Consider the following 20,782-nt stretch of genomic DNA (forward strand, 5'->3'; position numbering starts at 1 on the left):
GTTTACAAAAAACAAAGCATTATTCTGATCAACTAAAACTAAAACTAGATGACAAAAGGAGGTACAAGGTAGTGGTAAAGTATACAAAGCATCTTTAAAATGCAGCAGCAACTTTAAACTTGCAGACATTGTAGTTCACACTTTGGCCGTTAGGTGGCAGCACTGTAGCATCCTCAATACAAATAAAACAGGGAAGTAGGAAATAAAATATATTAAAATGTAAAATATAATGGTTATTTTAAATTAAAAATATAGGACGCGAACATTTATGCCTTTCATTTTTTCCCGTGGGGCTTTTATAGAAACATAAACGTTGTTGTTAAGCCTCCCCAGACGACTTTGTTCCTGTCCGGTTGATTGTGTTGATAAAGTTTGAATTTGAACCGTCTCCCGCAGCTGAAATCATGGCGGCGGATCAAACTGTGAACCGAGTCGCCCCTTCACTGTCTGCCAAAGTGGTTGGGTATGTTGACAGCTGCTGTAACGACTTTGTCACGGTGTTAAATAATGCGGGGAAGCGGGCCGGTGCATTAAAACCGGCCACATTACGTTGTGGCTGTCGAGTAAGGACTAGCATTAGCATTAGCTCACTGCTAACTGAAATGTAGGTTTGTAACGACTGTGTGTGTGTACATGCACGCGTTTTGACGTTAACTCTGTAAAACCAGGACAAGTATATGACGGCACCATTATATTAGCACATTTATTTATTTTTTTTAAAAAAGTTGCAAAGTACTAGCCTTATATGTTGCTAACTAGCTGGTTAGCTTACCTGTCAGTGAGTGCATACATTACTCCTACAACAGGTTCAGTGCTAGTGTAATGGCTGTATCTTTTCTCTGCAGGTCATTTGCTTATTTGACAATAAGGGACAGACTGCCGACCATCCTGACTAAAGTCGTAGACACAATACATCGCAACAAAAACAAGTTTTTTGAAGAATACGGAGAGGTGAGTGCTGTTACTGACCACCTGCATTAATCTGAGGCGTTTTCCTTTGCTACACCTGGTGTCATGAGGCCCATTTGTGTTTCCTTTTTTCTTTTCACACAGGAGGGTATCAACGCAGAGAAGCAAACAATATCTCTTCTATCTAAGCTGAGGAATGAGCTGCAAACCGATAAGCCAGTGCTGGAGCTGACAGACGGCCTGCAAGACACCGAGGCCTGGAACCAGTACCTGCAGAGGCAACAGATGCTGCAAGGGGACCAGGACTCCGTCAGCTGGTTCAAGTCTCCGTGGCTCTATGTGGAGTGCTACATGTACCGTAGGATACAGGAGGCCCTCTGGCTCAAGTGAGAACCGTTTGACGTCTTTATTACGAGAGCAGTTGCTGCTTTAAAACGTCACAAATAGATTATTTCCTTAAATTGACTTGTAGTCTTTGTGGCTCTCAAGATTTTATGCTTTCGTTTCAGTCCACCGATCAGTGACTATGATGTCTTTAATGAGGGAAAGACTCAGGGCTATTTTGAGTCTCAGCAGGCGGTGATGGCCTTATGTACGTACCTGGAGGGCGTCAAAAAGACCGTGGAGGAGCTCACGAAGACTCAGCTGTTTGAGCATTTCTACAAACTGGTTCAGGTCAGTCAAGAGAAAAAGTTTCTCTCATGACATTTTCTCTTTCTTGTCCTGTTCTGGGTTGTAAATTGTTATTATCCAGTTTTCATTAACACACAGGATTAGATGTTACAATCCCTTGTGCCAAAATCCCAGGCAAAACACATTTAGAGGCCCTGTTCAGCTGAGAAACCCTAACAAACCTACAGTCATGTGATATGAAACTTAACCTACAATCTAATCTACAAACTAAGTAAATGCTGCTGGCTTGTATAGCCTGCTCAGCAGCAGACGCTAACTCAAACCTTGTGAAATATAAGATAACCAAATGCTGCTGGCTAGCTTAACCTACAATCTAAATGAACTAAGTAAAGGTTAAAGTACTTACTAATATAAACACAGTATATAAGCTGTAAATATAAACTTAAGAGTCTCTCTACGACTGGGATTCATACCAGTAGGCTCAGGTTTTCGTAGAAAGACAAATGTCTTGCATCAGTCACAAATATGACTGATAAAATACATGGCACATATTTTTACCCTATCAACTCATTGATTGTGTGATTCTGTTTAGGTTTCTCTGTGGGGGAATAAGTGTGATCTGTCCATTTCTGCTGGCCAAGAGAACTCCCAGAAGAACAGTCCAATAGAGTCTCTCAACAGCCTACAACCCTTCATCTTGGTGGACGACTCCAACATGGTATGGTCAACACTTATGTCTGCCCAGAGGCCTGGACAGTCGGGCAAATCCGCCGCAGACAGAGTGGACATTGTGCTCGACAATGCTGGCTTTGAGTTGGTCACCGACTTGGTCTTAGCAGATTTCCTGGTTTCCTCCGGCCTTGTACGTCAGATCCATTTTCACGGCAAGTCCATCCCGTGGTTTGTCTCCGACGTCACCGCCAGCGACTTCCAGTGGACCATCCGGCAGACCATGGCGGCCAACCACAAGTGGATGTCTGAGAGCGGTGTCCACTGGCAGAGCTATGTGAAAGAGGGCGTGTGGTGCTATCATGACCATCCTTTCTGGACGCAGCCCCATGAGTTCTGCGACATGGCTGCTGATGCTCCTGAGCTGTATGCCACCCTGCAGAGGGCAGACCTGGTGTTGTTTAAAGGTGACCTCAACTACAGAAAGCTGACCGGGGACAGGGACTGGGACCACACTGTGGGCTTTAATACTGCACTGCGAGGGTTTGGGCCTGCACCACTGTGTAGTCTGAGAACTCTCAAGGCCAACGTTCAGGTCGGTCTGCGGCCGGGCCAAGGGGAGAAGCTCACCTCCCAAGATCCAAGCTGGATGACCAACGGCAAGTACGCCGTGATTCAGTTCCACAACCCAAAGACAGAATAGTAAGATGGACCTCAGGATGTCCCTGGAAAGACGTGCACTTAAAAGAAGTACCAGAAACAGGAGTTACCTTCAAGCCATAAGACAATTCGATTACAAAAGGCTGTGATGTCTTTGTTCCTCACTGGCTATTACCACTTTGTCAATTTTGATACTGAAATGCAGAGTCATGTTTAATAATTATTTTCACAATACGTTTATATCATCTCATATTTAAAACATTAGCACATTCAGATTGAAAGTTGATTTGAACCAATCAACCGACCTCAAGACTTCATCCTCAGAGCTAACATATCAAGAGTCGTTTAACACGTCGCGCATCCTGAATTAAGTCCTAATGTTTACTGGTTGACGTAGATGCTTAACAATTACTGAAATAAAAAATGTGTTAAGAACTAGGCTTTATAAATCCCCATCCTCACGCAACAGCACTTCAGCCTCTAGTCTAGGACAGTGATGATAAAGGTAATTTATGGTTCTTTTTTATCTTTTTAGTTCAGCTCGGGCTGTTTAAATGTTTCACTCGCCGTTTGTATGTGTGCATGGAAAAACAAGCCGACAGCCGTTTAAATTCACCTAGGCGGATCATTTTATGACTCGGATTGATAGACGGTTACCGGGGGCTGTGTAATAACAACAACAACGGCGACGACGTGCTTGTTGTGTTTAAAATGACAACCACTGCATCTTCATAGGTAAACGCTGATGTCTTTGTGAACACTGTTTTGTCTTGCAAGTCATTGCTGTCGCTTCCATTGCTGGGTTCCTCTCACTGCCGCTGCAGAACCGATGCTTTCATTATTAATTAATTAATAATTAATTGATGTAATTCAATAAATAACTGCAAGGATTTTGTGCTGTCGTACTTTACAACTAAGAAAAATGGAAAGTTTGTTCATTCATCTTCTGTAACCGCTTGTTCGTGTGAAGGGTCGCGGGTTCAGGGGGGGGCTGGAGCCTATTCCAGCTGTCATCGGGCGAGAGGTGGGGTACACCCTGGACAGGTCTCCAGTCTATCTCAGGGCTAACACAGAGAGACAGACAACCATTCACACTCGCATACACACCTACGGCCCATTTAGAACCACCAGTTAACCTAACGAGCATGTCTTTGGACAGTGGGAGGAAGCTGGAGTACCTGGAGAGAACCCACGCAGACACAGGGAGAACATGCAAACACCACGCAGAAAGGCCCCAGTCGGACCAGATTCTTGCTGTGCCGCCCAAAACTGGGAAGTGTTGGTAAGAATTGACACGCATTGTGACTGCGCTCTGTTCTCAAAATGAAGTCAATTACCGTCAGGAGCATCTTATCATGAGCCTTTTAGGTGATTTAGTTGTTTCGTTTCTCACCCTTCATTTTCCTGTTTCCTAATGTAACCGCGTCTTCTTTTTATTCCAAGGGAAATGCAAAAAAAAAAAAAAAAGTATATCATCAGGGCTACTTGTTTTCCACTTGACCTGACATGTCCTGAAAATTGGGCTGTTTGCTCAAGGAAGATGTTGCACAGAGAAAGGGAAATTGAAGGCTCTGTGCCAGATAGTGGCACGTGATGTTGATTTTGAGATTCTCACGTAAATGACGATGCGTGTCGCACTTGAGCAGCTTCGATCGAAATTACTTGTTTTATTTCTCTTCCTACCCTCTTCCTATGAAATTTGTAACCTGAAAATGACAGCCGTGCAATTATTATTTGTTTTTATCCACATTAGAGGAGTTTCTTTTCACAGCTGCTGCGGATATGTTTGAGAGTAACCCTTAAATTTAGTTTATTAGTTTCTTAGAGGTGTGTCAACTCACAAGGTTGTTATTTTATTTTTTTTTCTTCTCTTATTTCACCTTGAAGCCTGTTCCCAAAACATCCGAGGACGGAAAAGGTTCCCTGACGATTACGATCCTGGAACCTTAAACTAACTGTTAACCTCAAAAACATTGATTCCCTCAACGTTTTATCTGCATAAGTACTCTTGTTTCTTTGCTTTAATATGTATACAGTGTTCTGTTTAACTTGTGACTTGACCTGGTGAAGTAATGATTAACTGCTCTATAAAATCTGTCATCCTTCTTTTAATGACACTCCACTTATAAAGTGTAATTGTTTATTTAAATTTAATTAGTTTTTTCTTTTCTTTTTTCTTTCCAGAAAAGAGAATTTAGTTCCTGCAGCCTTGGAAATATATGAATTGATTGCACAATTGCTGGCTGTCAGAATGAGATTTGACCTCCCGCTTTGTTTGCTGTGTTATGGTGACCTGGCACTTAAACGCACCACCACGGCGATCGATTTGGCTGCATCTTTAATTTGTTTATCCTTCTTTTTAAAACCTCTCCGCCGTTCCCATTGTGCCCAATGAGCCCGGCTCGATGCCTGTGAGGTGAGCGGCAGGGAGAGCGAGGGATCAAACTGTGTGTGTCGCCCAGCAGATTAAGGGGATGATTCATGTATAAGAGGTGAGTAGTATGTCATGGTGGATTTTGGTTTTCTTTCGGTGCCCCTTGTTGTTTGAAATCATTACCGTGTTGTATCTCATTTCCACAGTGATTTGATTTAATGCAGAGTCTCAGGTGCATTCAGTGATCTGGCACAGGTTGCTCATCATATTTGCTGCATGCTGCGTGTCAGCCTTACAGGTAGTTTACAATTTGCTTAAAAGCTTTTGAGTGTAAGACAAAGGTGAAATGGACTTAACGGAGAAACAGAAGTTGTTTTGGGAATCCCTATTTCTGTCTTTTTTGTTTCCCCACTGGCCTTTCCTCCCTCCCACATATTATTAAAGATGTATTAGAGGAAAAGAGGGAAATGCTCAGTGAAAAAGTAGGGGAGGGCTCCTTTTTTTTTCTCCTTGTTATTTTGGAGCATAGCGTGCAGAAGCTCAAGGCAAAAGGATCTGAAGTATAGCAGTCCCTCCAAGTTGTCTGACAGGCTTTATTGGAAAGAAGAGACTCGGAGGGAGCGAGGAAGGAGTAAAGAGAGAGGGAGCGCAGCACTCCTCTCCACTCCCCCTCCCAGCAAATGGGAGAGCAAGTCTAAATCATGTTGCTTATCACTGCTGTTTTGCTGTGATGTTGCTCAGGCAGAGCCCAGCGCAGAGCAGGCAGCCGTGTGGACCGGTCCTCAAACCCAGGAACAGCCCAGCCTCCTCAGAGCTGGAGACCCTCTCCCCTTCGCGTCCCTCGCCTTCGCCGCGCGCCCCCCTCGGTGACATGTACCCCGAAGAGAGCCGGGGGTCTGCAGGGGCAGCCACTGTGGACTTCCTGGAAGGGACGTACGACTATGCCGCCCCCAGCCCTGCCCCGACTCCTCTTTACAGCCACTCCACCGCTGGCTACTATTCCGCTCCTCTGGACGCTCACGGACCACCCTCTGATGGCAGCCTTCAGTCCCTGGGCAGTGGGCCGACCAGTCCTCTTGTGTTTGTGCCCTCCAGCCCTCGGCTCAGCCCTTTTATGCACCCGCCCAGCCACCACTATCTGGAAACCACCTCAACACCCGTCTACAGGTGAGGGAACACAGTTTTTCTGTATCTGAAGGAAAAATGGCTGCTGGGTGTTAAACTGACAACTGGTATGACTCACTACTTTGAATTTATGACTCAGGAAATGAGGTTACGGTTATTTTTTTTAGCCCTTACCGATGCATTTAGTAATGAAAGTTGTGTGTGTGTATTGCAATCAAAGCTCAAACTGTCCAGTTAGTTTTTTCAGGATGCATCCTTCAGGTCATCAAAATGTTGGTATATAAGCTTGCCTGTCCTAAATCAATGATTTATATATTTCTTTAATTTATTTACCCCCACAGCCATGTTGTTCTATTATAAGTGGAAGGAGGCAGAACATAATAATTAGAACTCATAACTTACGGCAGTGGCGTTCAGTTGAGTCTTCAAACTGCCATTATAAACAAAACGAAATTATATAACCGCATTGTTTTTTAATCTTTGGCTTTATACAAAACATTAGCATTATCTCTATAGAAAGGATCAAGCTTTGTCCCGGTTTCTAATTCCAGAGATTAAGGACTTTGTCAAGGACCTTGAGAAAGGAACAATACGTAAGAACAAGAGCAGTACATGTCCAGATCGTTTCCTGACTCAGGTGGAAAATAGTACTCTGCTCCGTACGCTAGGGTTTGATTTAATTTGTAATCGACTAAGCTGGATTTAACATGATCATCCAGATATGTGCTAAGAAAATACTATAGGTTATTTTGCTTTATTGGCGTCAGAATCTGCTGTTATCTTTATAAAAACACAAAATGATCTCATTAAAATCCATAAACTGTAGCAGATCCAGCCACCAGCCGCTCTCCAGAGAGGAGCAGCAGTGTGGCACCCGCGACGAGGCGTACGGTTCGGGGGAGTTGGGAGCCGGAGCCGGGGCCGGGGGCTTCGAGATGACCAAGGAGACTCGTTTCTGTGCCGTCTGCAGCGACTATGCCTCCGGGTACCACTACGGGGTGTGGTCCTGTGAGGGCTGCAAGGCCTTCTTCAAGAGGAGCATCCAGGGTAGGCTGCTGCCTTTAGGTGTTGCTCTCAAAACTTCAGCTGTGTGCTCGGGATTGTGTCTTGTTTGGCCATGCTCTGTGGTTTGATTGGAGTCAATTAAACGTAGAAATAGTAAAATATTAACCTAATCACGTGGTTTATTGTGTCCTGCATGGAAAATAAACAGGAAATAACACAGAATAGTACTATAATGGACTGGAAGACATAAAAATGTGTGTGAATCTAAAGAACTTCTCAAAGAAAGAAAATTAATTATATTTAAAAATAGAAATAAACAATAAAACTAGGATGTAATCACTGTCAGATTAAAGGAGACATAGTAGGAACACTGTTAAACCTTCAGGTCTTAAACAAAGCATCCAAAATATATATATTTCCACACATAATTAATTTTTTTTCATTATGAGCTATCACCCATTTTTCCAGCCATGCACTGCTGTCCCTGTGCGCTCACCAAAACCTCATCTGCTCCGTGGCTTAGTCATGTCTGTGACATGATGCTGTGGCGTATCGATGCAACGTCTCACAATGAAAAGGCCGGTCATGAAGAAACCAATAGTCTCCATGGCGATGGCGAAGCCAAGATGCCTTGTTTTAATTTTCTCCATCTCAAATTCATTTAGGATGGGAATAGAGTGTTCCCTCGGCTACTGAATAACCTAAATCTGAACTGAACGCTGGAGTGGGGGGAAAGTAATAGATTTTTTTTCTTCCGTTTCAGGTCACAATGACTACATGTGCCCGGCGACCAATCAGTGCACTATTGACAGGAATCGGAGAAAGAGCTGCCAGGCTTGCCGTCTTAGGAAGTGTTATGAAGTGGGCATGATGAAAGGAGGTGAGCAGAAATGCCAGCAGGGAAAAAGGCCGAGAATAGCCTGTGTTTTTAAATTGCTTTTATTAATTTGGGGGTTATTCAGTAGTTTTTCCTGCTGTTGCTTTTATTGAACACATTGAACTGAGAGAACACTGGCACAAATACGAGAGTGCTGGTGGATGCAGATAAGCTCGAGAATAACTTTAACTTGACCTTGAAAAGATTTCCTCTTAAGGAGTACAACTACTGATTAGTGCACACCCACATTTTTTGTTTGCATTCCTCTTGAATTACTGAGTGTGATCCGCACTTTGGTGCTCGGCGGTTGAGAACAGGATGTGAAGTTGTGCATGCAGGAAAAATTTAATTATTTAAATATGTGAGTCCTTTTTTTTTTTTTTTTATGTATCTGCATTAAGCCCCCTGCTGTGTCCTCAAGGTGTGCGCAAAGACCGGGGTCGCGTTTTGCGGCGCGACAAGCGACGGGCCGGCGACAGAGACAAGGTTGCCAAAGATCCCGAGCACAAAACGGCGGCGCCCCCTCAGGACGGGAGGAAACGCAGCAGCAGCTGTAGCAGCGCCGGTGGTGGTGGAGGAGGAGGAGGAGGAGGGAGATCTTCTGTGACTAACTTGCCTCCAGACCAGGTGATGGTTTATGTGGAAATGACGTTCAGCAGCTTTCATGTTAGTTGTGTTAGATTTTATATTTCTGTATTTATCTTCTGTGTCTTCAGGTGCTCCTCCTGCTCCAGGGTGCTGAGCCTCCAATGCTTTGCTCCCGGCAAAAGCTGAGCCGACCCTACACGGAGGTCACCATGATGACCCTGCTCACCAGCATGGCCGACAAGGAGCTGGTGCACATGATCGCCTGGGCCAAGAAGCTTCCAGGTTTGGAGAAGCTCCACCGATAGTTCAGTGCATTTTTCTGCAGACCCAACCTTATGTAATTTCACTGCCAAACTGCAGTGAAATTGGTTTATTCGTCTCAACGCGCCGCAGGACTAAACTGCCATAATAAAGAGAATCTGCAGGCCGCTGATAGATTGACAATTAGTTTAACAGATGCAGCTTTGCCTGAGATTTGGAGCAAAAAACTCTATTACTAAAGGGTACTGTTAAGAATCTCTAGAGATGCCAGGGGTCTGGTGATGTTCACGGGCCGTTAAAATCAAATATATGCTGCCTGTATGTGGCTGGAAATTATTACAGTGCTGCTTCGCTCTGTATATTGTCGTCCAGAATAAACCGGTAATCCTCTCTGTGCCATGTTTGTACACGGAGGGATCCCTAAAACTACAGGTACGTAGCGGAAAACAAATGATCAGCCGTTATTTATTTTAAAGATTGATAGTTTTTAACTTCAAGCTTACGTCTTTAGCTTTGCATTGCTAGTCAAAAATACTTCCCCACCAAGTAATCAGGCGTGGTCAGGTCTGCTGGAGCATCAAGACGTCTGTCGTGTGCCTCCTTTACTGGAAGGTTGTGGCTCTATGTCGTTGTCTCTGGCTTCTTAGGCAGCAGCTCGTAGGTGAGAGACCTTTATAGTAAAAGCGCACACACACACACAAGCAGAGCCATTACAGTGATGGTAATTACAGTCATCACCTTTGAGAGGATTGTTTGGTCAATCTTCTGGCACCCCGTAGAGCTTAAACGCAGCAGAAGACGCATCACCCTTTTGCATGTGCTCTCTCTCCCCCCTTTCTCTCTCACCTGACAGGTTCTGAGTAAACCCTGATTCACGTCACTAAAAGCCCCCAAAGGCACACACAGTTTTAATTGCCACGGGTCCCAAACGCAGGGCGCAGAGGGGTGACAATGGGATGAATTGGCAGTAATTACATATGAACCGAGACAGCTGAGTGCCAGCGATAAGGCTCCTCACAACAGCCAGAGAGATGGCAGATGGTTTCATTTAAGCTGCTGCCAGAATACAAGAGCATATGATGGAAATGAACAGGAAACGTGAAGACCACATGTAAAGTTTTATATATAAGAATAAATGACAGACTAGTCTCAACAACAGTTTTTTTTTTCTGGGTCTGGATTCTTTAGAGAGAAATATTGGGAGGTGTTTCTGCCAAACGTTTTAAATGTTCACTTTAATTCTCATCGCTCTGTGTGTGCGTGCTGTTCCAGGTTTCCTGCAGCTCTCCCTCCATGATCAGGTGCAGCTGCTGGAGAGCTCGTGGCTGGAGGTGCTGATGATCGGGCTCATATGGAGGTCCACCCACTGTCCTGGAAAGCTCATCTTCGCACAGGACCTCATACTGGACAGGTAGCGCTCGAGTGCTACTCAGTTTTTTCATCTTTCTGCCTCTTCTTCCTCCTCCCGCCCCTCCAGCTTCTCTTGCTTTCTCAGACAGATCTCAACTTACATCAGCATTGTAGATTTTCCATTTCACACCTTGCCACCCATTGTGCCATCCCAATACATCCGTCACAGAGTGAAAGACTAATTACGTGTTCCCCACGGAGAGGAGAGCAGCCTCTCTCTAACCCTAAATACCCCCCTCATCATTACAGTGCTGAACTGGCAACTATGACCGAGATTTAATCAAAACCTCAATGCAAGGAATGATGGAAAACGAAGAACGACGGAGGGAGAGATGACGGTGAAGGAGGTGAACAGAGAGGACGGGGAAATAGAGTTGCAGGGAGACAGGGGTGTTTTCTGCTTTGCAGGCACAGCCTGTTCCCTCTATGCTCAGAGTAAACAAGCTGGCCAAACCACAGTATCTGCCTCAGAGAGAGAAGGAGAGAGGTGGGGACGGCGAGAGGGATGAGAGGGAGTCATGCAGGCAGACAGAGCTTTTACCCTCTGATGTTGTCTGATGGTCCTATTTGATTCAAAAGTGTATTACGGAGTATTATCTCTAGCACCTGGTCCCCGCGTGAGTGTCCTCACCAATTGGACATGATGACTAAAATGCTCGGCGTTGACAAATTCCCTTGGCTCTTTGCTGTCCAAGTTTATCTTGCACTGGACATTATCCATCTTTCCATCATTTTTCAACTGTTGCTGACAAATGGAGCGATGCAGTGATTCAGTCCATTAGTTGTTTGTCTGCCACTCTTTGGATAGTTTCACCACTACAGATGAAGTCAGATTGCTTCTCCCCTGATGGCGCACTGAAGACCGAACCAAATCAGATCCACTCGTCTTGTGGCGTATAACTTTGGTTTAAAAAGAAGGAAAAGTTCAGTCTCTTTATACTGAAAGGCTGTGTGTTTTATTTCATTTCTGCTCTCCAGGAATGAAGGCGACTGCGTTGAGGGCATGGCTGAGATCTTTGACATGCTGCTGGCCACCGCTTCTCGTTTCCGCATGCTCAAGCTCAAACCCGAGGAGTTCGTGTGTCTCAAAGCCATCATCTTGCTCAACTCTGGTAAGGCACCGTCTCACTTTCTCAGGAAACGTTTAGGAGAGGCTGATATTCTTTACATCAGGGACGCTCACTGAACATAACACGACACTGAATGCAGTTTAGATGTTTTTAATATCGCAGAGTCTTGTCAGCGTGCACACCGCGCCACAGGTTTCCACCTCCGTTTCAGGGAGTAAATATTGAACAGTGTCGAACTGCGCTCCCACAGACGCGCAGCGCTGAGTGCTGCTCAGAACGCATTAAGCAAAGCAGCGTGTTCTGGAGAGTCCTGTACCGTCAATACGCCCCGATAACCGTTCCCATGACAACGTGAGGGAGCACACAGGACTCTTGTTTGTCCTGGAGATTGACATATTCTATATGAGAAACCTGAGGAGACGGAAATAACTGTGGGATGACACGACTGGTTCAGCTGCTGGAGCAGGATGAACTTTTGATTACCGTGTGATTACAGTGCGGCATCCGAAATGAAAGCTTTTATATTTTCATGCGTGAGTCACGTCTTCATCAAATTAAAGTTGAACATCGTTGCCGGCAAGTTGATTAAACTTAATTCAAAGAAAGTTGCGTTAGATAAAAAAACAGATCTGATTGTATATATATTTTTTTAGGTGCCTTTTCTTTCTGCACCGGCACGATGGAGCCCCTCCACGACAACGTGGCCGTGCAGAGCATGCTGGACACCATCACCGACACGCTCATACATCACATCGGCCAATCAGGGTTCTCGGCTCAGCAGCAGTCGAGGCGACAGGCCCAGCTGCTCCTGCTGCTCTCCCACATCAGGCACATGAGGTAAAAGCTGATTAGAAATCATCTCTTTTTGCTTTTCGTTCTATTTATCGTCTTCCCTGCTGCGATTTCTTTTAATTCAGCGGGTGTTTAAAACGTCGGCGCTTACGTCAGTCTGCTGGTTGTTTGACGTTTGAGCCGCGAGACAAGGATTTATTTTGAGAGATAAAAGATTTAGTGGCCAGCATCAACAATCACCTCACAGATGTAACTTGGCTGGTTTGCACATAACAAAGTATTGTGAGTACCACGTAAAAACCACATAAAAAAGAAACTGAAGGCTAAAAGATGAATCATTAATCTGTTGCTCAACAACAGTAGATAATTCATCAAGGTTTGAACGCATAATTTTAAAATCTAACGGCCTTCAGAGTTTTACAAAACAGTCTCTGATTCCTAAAGTTCCTGCTTCGTTTTGCTTTCCCTTCAGCAACAAAGGCATGGAGCACCTCTACAGCATGAAGTGCAAGAACAAAGTGCCTCTGTACGACCTGCTGCTGGAGATGCTGGACGCCCACCGCCTCCACCGCCCGGACAAACCGGGCCAGTTCGGGTTCCAGGTCGACAAGGACCCTCCCTCCGGCGGCGGCGCCGAGGGAGGCGGCTGCTCCTCCCCGGCCGGATCCGGTTCGGGACCTCGAGGCAGCCACGAGAGCCCGAGCAGACCCCCCTCAGGTCCGGGCGTCCTGCAGTACGGAGGCCCCAGATCTGACTGCACCCACATCTTATGAGGCGGATCCCGGAAGGAACGGGCAGCACGCGAAGGTCAAAAATCCTTTTCATTGATGTTGTGTTCACCACAGAATGAAAAGGGTTTTGGAGTTTGGATTAATTTCATGAGAGAATTATTTATAAATTCTGTGATTTTAAAGCTGTTTAGGGAGAAACTTCCTTTGAACTGCTCCGACTCACATCGGTCTGAGGTTCAGTGCAGCTGATCTTACACCTTTCATAATATCTGTGATTCAGAGTGCGTCTCTAACGGCTTTTTCGGTGTCGTTTATTACCCGTGGCACTCTGTTGGTGATTTTGAAATGACGAGCAGCTAATTCTTTCTGTTTCTTTGCCTCGACCAAAGTGCACTTCGTCTATGGATTTAAGGGGGTAAAGGGCATTGTTTTTACTTTTGCATTTAAAAGAGGGTAAAAATAAATCGCGATAAACCAGGTTAAAAAAAAAAAAAAAGTAAAGGGTAAATGATTTAGTGTTTTCATTCCAACATCAGGTATTGTGTTTACGCACTCACAATTTAAAACTTGAGATATTTGAGGAGAAAAAAAATATATAATGATGTGTTGAATTTTAAAAAAGCTAAAGATTTCATGATCAGATCCTGACGGGAGACGAGCTTTATCGTTGGGTAACCTTGTGTTATCCACATGTTCTTGTGTTCTCTATGCTTACTTGTCATCAGTCCGTTTCCCTGAATATAAACGCACATGTGGGTGTTTGGCAGAGAAAGATTTCAGGTTGATTTGATGACGACCCATCGAAGCTGCAGCCTGTTACTGTTAATTTGTTAATTCAGTGATTGCATGTTGAGTTTGGCTGGATTCACGTCTAAAAAACAAAACAAAGCAAGCATCATAATGTAATGTTTTCATGAAGAATCATAGCTCTACACTAACCGCTAGTCAGTGTGATTGCTTGATTCATAAAACGCCCAAAGTCATGTATTCAAATAGCTTCTACAGTCACACCAGTATATTAAATTCCACCTCAAATGACAAAGAAAAGTCAAAATTCTCAAAGTGACAGCAAAGATTAAATTACTCTGGACAGTATTTGAGTTAAATCTCCCCCTTCACCAGTTATTAATTCATACATTAGCTGTGACGGTGCAGTCAGACCCTTGGCCCGGTTTAACAAAGACACTAAGACTTGGATCTAATTAATAGTCAGTAGTTTATACCTTCACTGGGGCGGCTGGGGCTCAGCAGGTAGAGCAGGGTGTCCACGAACCAGAGGGTTAGCGGTTCGATCCCCGGAATGTGCCACATGCTGAAGTGTCCTTGAGCAAGACACTGAACCCCCAGTTGCTTCTGTGAGCGAATGGGTAGATGCGTCTGTGACTGTGAAGCACTTTAACTACCAATAGGTAGAAAAGTGCTATAGAAAAGCATGGCCATTTACTAATTTGCTATGAATTCTGGGTAAATAAGACCTTTTTTTTCCCCACGCTAACGAAATATGGCTGACAGAAAACCTACTCCTTAGAAACCAATCAAAGAATAGATTTTAGACAAATATTTAACATTTTAAAGCGGCCTAAAAATGGCACGTAACCCCGGATTCCACTTCTCGTTGACGTCTCTATGTGGAACGGACCAAACGTGTTCTGGTTCTGGGTCAAGGTGCCTCGTATTTTAACCAGAAGCCGAGAGTCAAATTTACACACTGAAAAAACATTCTCATCCTTTTTAGGGTCGTGTGAAATGTTTCATATCTGATCTTTACATGAGTGGATGCAAAAAAATATATAAAACGTAATTTGACACGGATGGACTGCATTCGTTAATACAACAGGATTAGATGTTACAATCCCTTGTGCCAAGATCCCAGGCAAAACACATTTAGAGGCCCTGTCCAACTGAGAAACCCTAACAAACCCTACAGTCATGAGATATGACGATTAACCTACAGTCTAAATGAACTAAGTAAATGCTGCTGGCTTATAAATATCGCTACCAGCCAACACGAAGACATCAGATACCTGGCCTAGTCACCAGCAGTATGCAGCATGTCATTGGGGTTTTCACCGATGTTTCGTTAAGTTAGGCCCACGACACCTTGAGAAGGCTTAACAGTGATTTCCAGCGTCCTGGAGTCACTCCCCCTCCACGCTGCCACTGCACAACCCTGTTTTTCTCACCATTCAGTGACTATCAACAACTAATATTCCAATAATTTAAACTAGTCCTTTTATGAATCACGACCCAAACAAATCTACCGTGGTTCGCCCCGTTGATGCGGACTGAACCACGAACCAATCGACCAAATCTATCATGATTTGCAAACGCAATTATATTAGACAGTAGAGGCTGTCTTTAAAGTGTCTGTTATGTACAATATATATATAAAAATGTTAATGGTAGAGTGACATTTCACTCTGTTGACCTACTGAAGTGTTTGTTGTCTGGATAGAAGCGATGGAAACAGATTCGTACCACTCACAAATTGGACTCGGCCGCTTGTAAATCCAGCCAAACCCGACTCGCCTGTCATTTCTTTACTGTGTATATAAATAAAAGCATCAATTGGGTAAAGTAAAGCTCGTCGATCACTGTGTTTCACTGTTGTGTTGTCCACAAACCAACTGAGAGAACAGGCCGAGGTAAATACTTCATGTTTTATTATTTGCAAAGAGAGTATTCTTCATGAAGTCGGCATTAGCAAACTGTACATACATAAATAACCATTTTTCATATTTAATTATTATTTTTTTTTTTTTACAGATTCTTTTTTTTTTGTTGTGTGTGTTAACAGCGCCGTGATTCTGATGTCTCATCAACGCAGAATAATTATCGCAGATATTACAAAGCACAACGTCTCATGTCTCAGCCGATCTACTAACGCACTACCAGTGATTGTTTGGCTTTCTTTTAAAAGCTGGGGGGGGGCCTTTCAAGTACATGCTCAAACAGAAAGATAAAAAAATAACTGCCTGTATTCAAAGGCATTTCAAACAATAATATACAAATCAGTGGATTTTTTTTTTTAAAAAAACAGGAGCACTCATCTCGTTTTGTCTCATTTGCCCCCAAAGTTGATTAAATACTGAAATTAAAAAACGGGAGTACGAGCCTTGGCTTTTTTTCGAGGGGAGAAGGGTGTCGGCCATCTTGGCTGGAGGGCTTCAGTGCAGTACCTTCGACAGTGCTCGCGTCAGTGCTATAAGTTCAGGTTTTTAGCTGTAAAATCAGACTTCATCACCAAATTCAAGCCAGTTTCTTTTTTTTTTCGAAGTGTGTCAAGGCAAAAAAATAAAAAATAAAAAAGCTACACCTCTTCCTTCACAGAGCACTCCCGTTTCAGTCGTTTTTGTCCGAGGAGATCTTCAAATGTGTCATTTTGGAATGAAACTCTTCACACCTAAGACTGTGAATGATTGCTACTCAAACTGCAAGTCTACTCTACAAATTTACAGGTACAATATCCCACGCTGAAGGTGGTGCTTTAGCTTAATCAATGCTAACAATCTATCGACTGATTGAACACTAAATAAATAGTAGCAGCACTGGATATCATGGACAAAAAAATAATAATAAAATAATAAAATAAAAATAAGCACGGTTGACTTTGGCTCCCGACGTACAGTATATAAATAGTGCTTTGTTTTTCAATGATTTCGCAGGTTTCTACAGAAACCTTAAAAATAATATACACATTTAAATTAAAACAACTATTTGGACTGGCGACGAGGGGTCTCCAGCTGAAGGTCCGTTTAGTCTGGAGAGAGTATTTTTTAAAGGGTTGAGGTGATTTCAGCGGAGCGATGTTAGCGAGAGGCGTCTTCATGTCACCTCTAAATCACTTCATAAATGCAAGTAGCTCTCCCCGGCACAGCGCTGGGGAGAGCTTGTTGCTATTAGGGCACAGGGTGAAGAGGAAACATTCAGTGGAGTCCTTGGCGAAGCAGGTGGAAGGAAAAAATTCAGCTGCTCCTCATATGGGCGGAGGTCCGTTAGTGTAGCGCAGCATGGGATGGAAGGAGCGGGCGAAGTTGTTGGCGTGGTGGCAGCTGTAGTCCTCCTCCGTCATGGGCACCAGGCAGGCCAGGCCGATGAGGAGCAAGAGCAGCAAGTGGACGGGGAGCGCAGCCCTGAAGACCCGCAGCAGGAAGGACTGTTCCTTAGAGGAGGAGGAGGAGGAGGAAGCGGAGGCGGAGGCGCCGTCCGGGAGGTCAGAACGGGAGGAAACGCAGCCAGCGGCGCCTGGTGATCTGCTCCGGCTGCAGGAAGAGCCAGACAAAAGTCAAACACGGCGGAGAGCAGACCTGAGTTCACTAGTATTTGCAAAACACTGCTGTATTGTAAAGCTCCTGGGCAACATTCAGCTTTATTTGAAGGTGGTTTGATGCACTGAGAATAACCTCCTCTGTTAATGGGGCATCCCCTGAGTTTGTTTTTGACATTTTATAGACCGAAGGGCGTTACAATAAACACAATTTTTTGCAAATACTGTTTTACCCACGTCTGGCAAAGGAACGAATACTCAACAGGAAGCGAACGGACCCAAATCCAACAGGGAAAAAGTTCAAGAGAGTCAGAGATTCACATTTAGACCTGCACAAACACACACACACACACACACACAAACAGAACGGGCACTTGCACATGTACGACTAACAAAAAAAAAATCTAACCACAAGCATTCACACTGTAGATAGTGGACTGCGGCTCGCCAAGGAGGGGAAACGCTCTGGTTTCGGAGCCGACTATGTGAGAGTTCAATGCCACGAATCATTCCAAACAGAAGCAGGAGAAATGCCAAAAAAAAAATCTCTCTGGAGATTTCCACTGTCAGAGCCAAGACTCAAGGGGAGGAACAGTTTGTTCTCGCTGCGACTCATCCTCACGGAGGCTGAAGGAGGGTCGGACACAGCGACTCCCCTCCAGCCTCTCGCTCTGCAGCCTCCGTCTGACAAACACTGCAGCCGTGAGGTGTTTATTTATTCAAGTGGCATGCAGCATCTCCTGCTCTGCTGGATTCTTTAGCCCAATTAAGTTGCATGATCGTCTCAAATCATGGACAAACACAAAGAAAAAAGTATTTTTTCCTCATGGCAAGACTAGTTTTAGGCTGAGTCTTCACCGGGTGTGCGTTTAAAGACGGGCATAAAAAGGTTAAATCAGAAATGAGTCAGAGGAGGGGTGAGTTTAGAGAGTCTGGAAAGGAAACGAGAAGAGAAAGAGGGAGTTAACGTAGAAGGAAAACCTGCAGGAGTTAACGCATCACATCCTGCTGTAAAACTATGAAGGGAATGAAACAGGAAGGAAACGAGGGAAAGGAAAACAGAGCTAAAGACCGGACAGCCGAGGAGACAGACCACTGCGGCTCAGAAAGAAAATGCCATCTAGTGGGTGAGGAAGGTACTACAGAGCGTCACTCTCGGGTGCAAAGAAATAAATGACAGGGCAAATATTTCATGATGCCATTCACAAAAAAAAGCAGCAGGGCAAAGAGAAGCAGTGAAAAATAAAACAAAAAAACATTTAAAGGAGAAAGGGAGCGGCCTGATGTAGGCGATTCCCCGCTCGTTTAAGAGCTGACAACACGGCCTCTAGAATGAGGGAGGATCATGGAACACCGGGTTAAAGCTTTAAAGCGATCAATCAAAGAGACTACAAATCAAAATCCCAAATCTGGATTAATTGTGATTTACTGATTTTGGCTCGAACGTAAATCTAGTTTCTAGGCAGGGTGTAAGCCTCGGTTCCATCATCATCCCGTGTTTCTAGAGTCCTGGAGAGAGGTACCTGTGGCGCGGGCCGCTCTCATGGGGTCCTGGGTGGGCCTGACTACTTTTGGCTCGGGGCTGTACCACGTAATGAGCAGGGGGGAGGGTAAAAGAAAGAAAAGAATGTTTCAGTCAAGGGCAAATAAAGACAAAGCCTCAGATGAAAAACAAATAACATAAAGAGAGAGAGAGAGCCATAACATCGCTAGAGGAAGAACAATCAATAACCAACAACAAGCAGCAACGTAATCAGTGACGGTGGTTGACTGTCAGGACCAAGAAATCTGGCTTCTCGAGACTGGATCCGGAAAAGTTAAGCTCAGAAAACCAAATAAAACTTATAAATTCCTGCATGTGCTTAAAAAATTTGACACTGATTAAGTCATTACGGTAAAAAGTGAAAAGAAAAGCCAGGTTTTCTTGTAATATTTGGCTGATCAACATGATGTGGGGCAGCAAAAACATCTCATAAATGCAGGCGGGAGGGGTCAACAATAAATCGTACATGTTAGCAGAGCAATAGCTAAAGGGAAAAACCTCTGCATCTACACGGGTGGGGAAATGAATGAAGTATGACGTTCCCTCCTATTGGATATTATGAGGAATGACATTACCAATCGTTTGCGGCTCTGGATGGTCGCCTCTGAACCACGATCAGCCGATCCACAGGTTTCCAATTTGACAGCAGGCAACGGTAGGCAATCCTGGAAACAGAGCAAAACACAACATTTAAATCGAGAATGAAACGCTGCTGGTAAAGAGGAAGAAGCGAGTGCATTCGGTGTCTGACCTGCTGCGTGTCCATGGCCTCCAGTCTCCTCTCCAGCCCCTCCAGGTCCGAGCTGACCTCCCTCTGGAGGAGCCTCAGCCTGTTCCAGATCACGTGCACCTTCTCCTGGGCCTCCAGACACTCGCTGCCCTGAGCCTGCGTCTGCTCCGAGGGCCGCGACTGCAGCGGCAGCAGGGTCTGAGGTTTAGTGTTGACCAGCAGCTGCGCCGACAGCTCCTGAAGCGAAGACACTTTCTGCTGCGAGTCCTGCAGCTCACGCTTGATTTGCTGGAGGGGGGGACGGTAAAGCGGACGAAGGAGTCACACCCTGTGGCGCTCTACACGATGAAACAAAAGGCTAAAACAGCATCAATGAGACATACCGTGAGCGTTTTGTGATGAGCTCGTAACGTGTCACGATTCGATCTTTGAGGGATGGGCACCACCTCGTTCCTCCTGCGGTCGATGTTCTCCAGCCACAGCAGCAGACCGTGGCTCATCTCGTGGAACTCCTGCAAAACATGTTACGTCTTATTAGTTTGGTTTATAATGAGCTCAGACTGTCTGCTGCTACGGTCTGGGGAGGAATTACACTAGACAGAAGACTGTGGATGTATTCGGAGGCTGAAGATTCACATCTTCATCAGCCACAGCACTGAAACATTAATCATCTTGTTACAATACAATAACTTTCTGCTGGGAAACCACTGGTCCTGGTGTTCATGTGGATGTATTTAGACCCGAACCATCCATTTAAATTAACTGTGGTCTGCCACACCAAAAAACTGTTTAGGAACAGGTGTTGATGCTAAAAAGGTGTTGATGCAGCCTCTAAACACCCCAGATCTCAAACTGATCAAGTATCCCCTTCCCTCAACCCATAGGACCCAAAGCCCCCCACTTCAAATATCCTGTTTCCAATAATAATGTAATAATGTTCATCTGTGTCTCTGCTATTAATTAATGTCATGAAAATGTGCAGAAAATGTGTATATGCAAAGGTAATCGACCACATTTTATTATAAATATGTGTGACCTTTTAGATTTGCTTTCTTGAATATTTCCAATAAAGATTCTACATAAAGCGTGTGTGATAAATACAGATGCATGCAAAGAAGTGTTCCTGTTACAGCTTAGA

The 20,782-nt window shown here is 44.5% G+C and overlaps 3 protein-coding genes across 3 annotated transcripts in view; 2 read left to right on the plus strand and 1 right to left on the minus strand.

The window, feature by feature from the left end:
* Positions 1-237: 237 nt before the first annotated feature.
* On the plus strand, positions 238-3,754 carry armt1 (acidic residue methyltransferase 1). Its single transcript, XM_084560078.1, has 5 exons — positions 238-463; positions 846-951; positions 1,054-1,295; positions 1,419-1,584; positions 2,135-3,754. Exons 1-5 carry the CDS (start codon positions 405-407, stop codon positions 2,912-2,914), a joined length of 1,353 nt encoding a protein of 450 aa, XP_084416204.1. The 5' UTR covers positions 238-404; the 3' UTR covers positions 2,915-3,754.
* Positions 3,755-5,975: 2,221 nt separating this feature from the next.
* esr1 (estrogen receptor 1) lies at positions 5,976-13,146 on the plus strand (the record flags this gene model as incomplete). Its single annotated transcript, XM_084559867.1, has 9 exons — positions 5,976-6,412; positions 7,197-7,417; positions 8,139-8,255; positions 8,674-8,879; positions 8,969-9,122; positions 10,374-10,512; positions 11,490-11,623; positions 12,235-12,418; positions 12,846-13,146. The coding sequence occupies 9 exons, from the start codon at positions 5,976-5,978 to the stop codon at positions 13,144-13,146; spliced, it is 1,893 nt and encodes a 630-aa protein (XP_084415993.1).
* A 2,502-nt stretch (positions 13,147-15,648) lies between these two features.
* syne1a (spectrin repeat containing, nuclear envelope 1a) overlaps positions 15,649-20,782 on the minus strand; it is a 109,754-nt gene continuing 104,620 nt past the window's right edge. The window contains exons 143-147 of the mRNA XM_084560081.1: positions 20,028-20,156; positions 19,666-19,932; positions 19,490-19,579; positions 18,895-18,953; positions 15,649-17,366 (exon numbers count right to left, since the gene is read on the minus strand). Of these exons, the coding sequence (XP_084416207.1) occupies positions 17,081-17,366; positions 18,895-18,953; positions 19,490-19,579; positions 19,666-19,932; positions 20,028-20,156 (831 nt within the window). The 3' untranslated portion in view covers positions 15,649-17,080. The remainder of the gene's footprint in view (positions 17,367-18,894; positions 18,954-19,489; positions 19,580-19,665; positions 19,933-20,027; positions 20,157-20,782) is intronic.

Source organism: Chelon labrosus, assembly GCF_963514085.1.
Source record: "Chelon labrosus genome assembly, chromosome: 14".
Classification (NCBI taxonomy): domain Eukaryota; kingdom Metazoa; phylum Chordata; class Actinopteri; order Mugiliformes; family Mugilidae; genus Chelon; species Chelon labrosus.

Bases quoted from the DNA above. Each gene is read 5' to 3' on its own strand.
- armt1 (XM_084560078.1), top strand. From the start codon at position 405: ATGGCGGCGGATCAAACTGTGAACCGAGTCGCCCCTTCACTGTCTGCC. The intron at 952-1,053 runs GTGAGTGCTGTT...CTTTTCACACAG, and splicing joins TTTTTGAAGAATACGGAGAG to GAGGGTATCAACGCAGAGAA. The intron at 1,296-1,418 runs GTGAGAACCGTT...CTTTCGTTTCAG, and splicing joins CAGGAGGCCCTCTGGCTCAA to TCCACCGATCAGTGACTATG.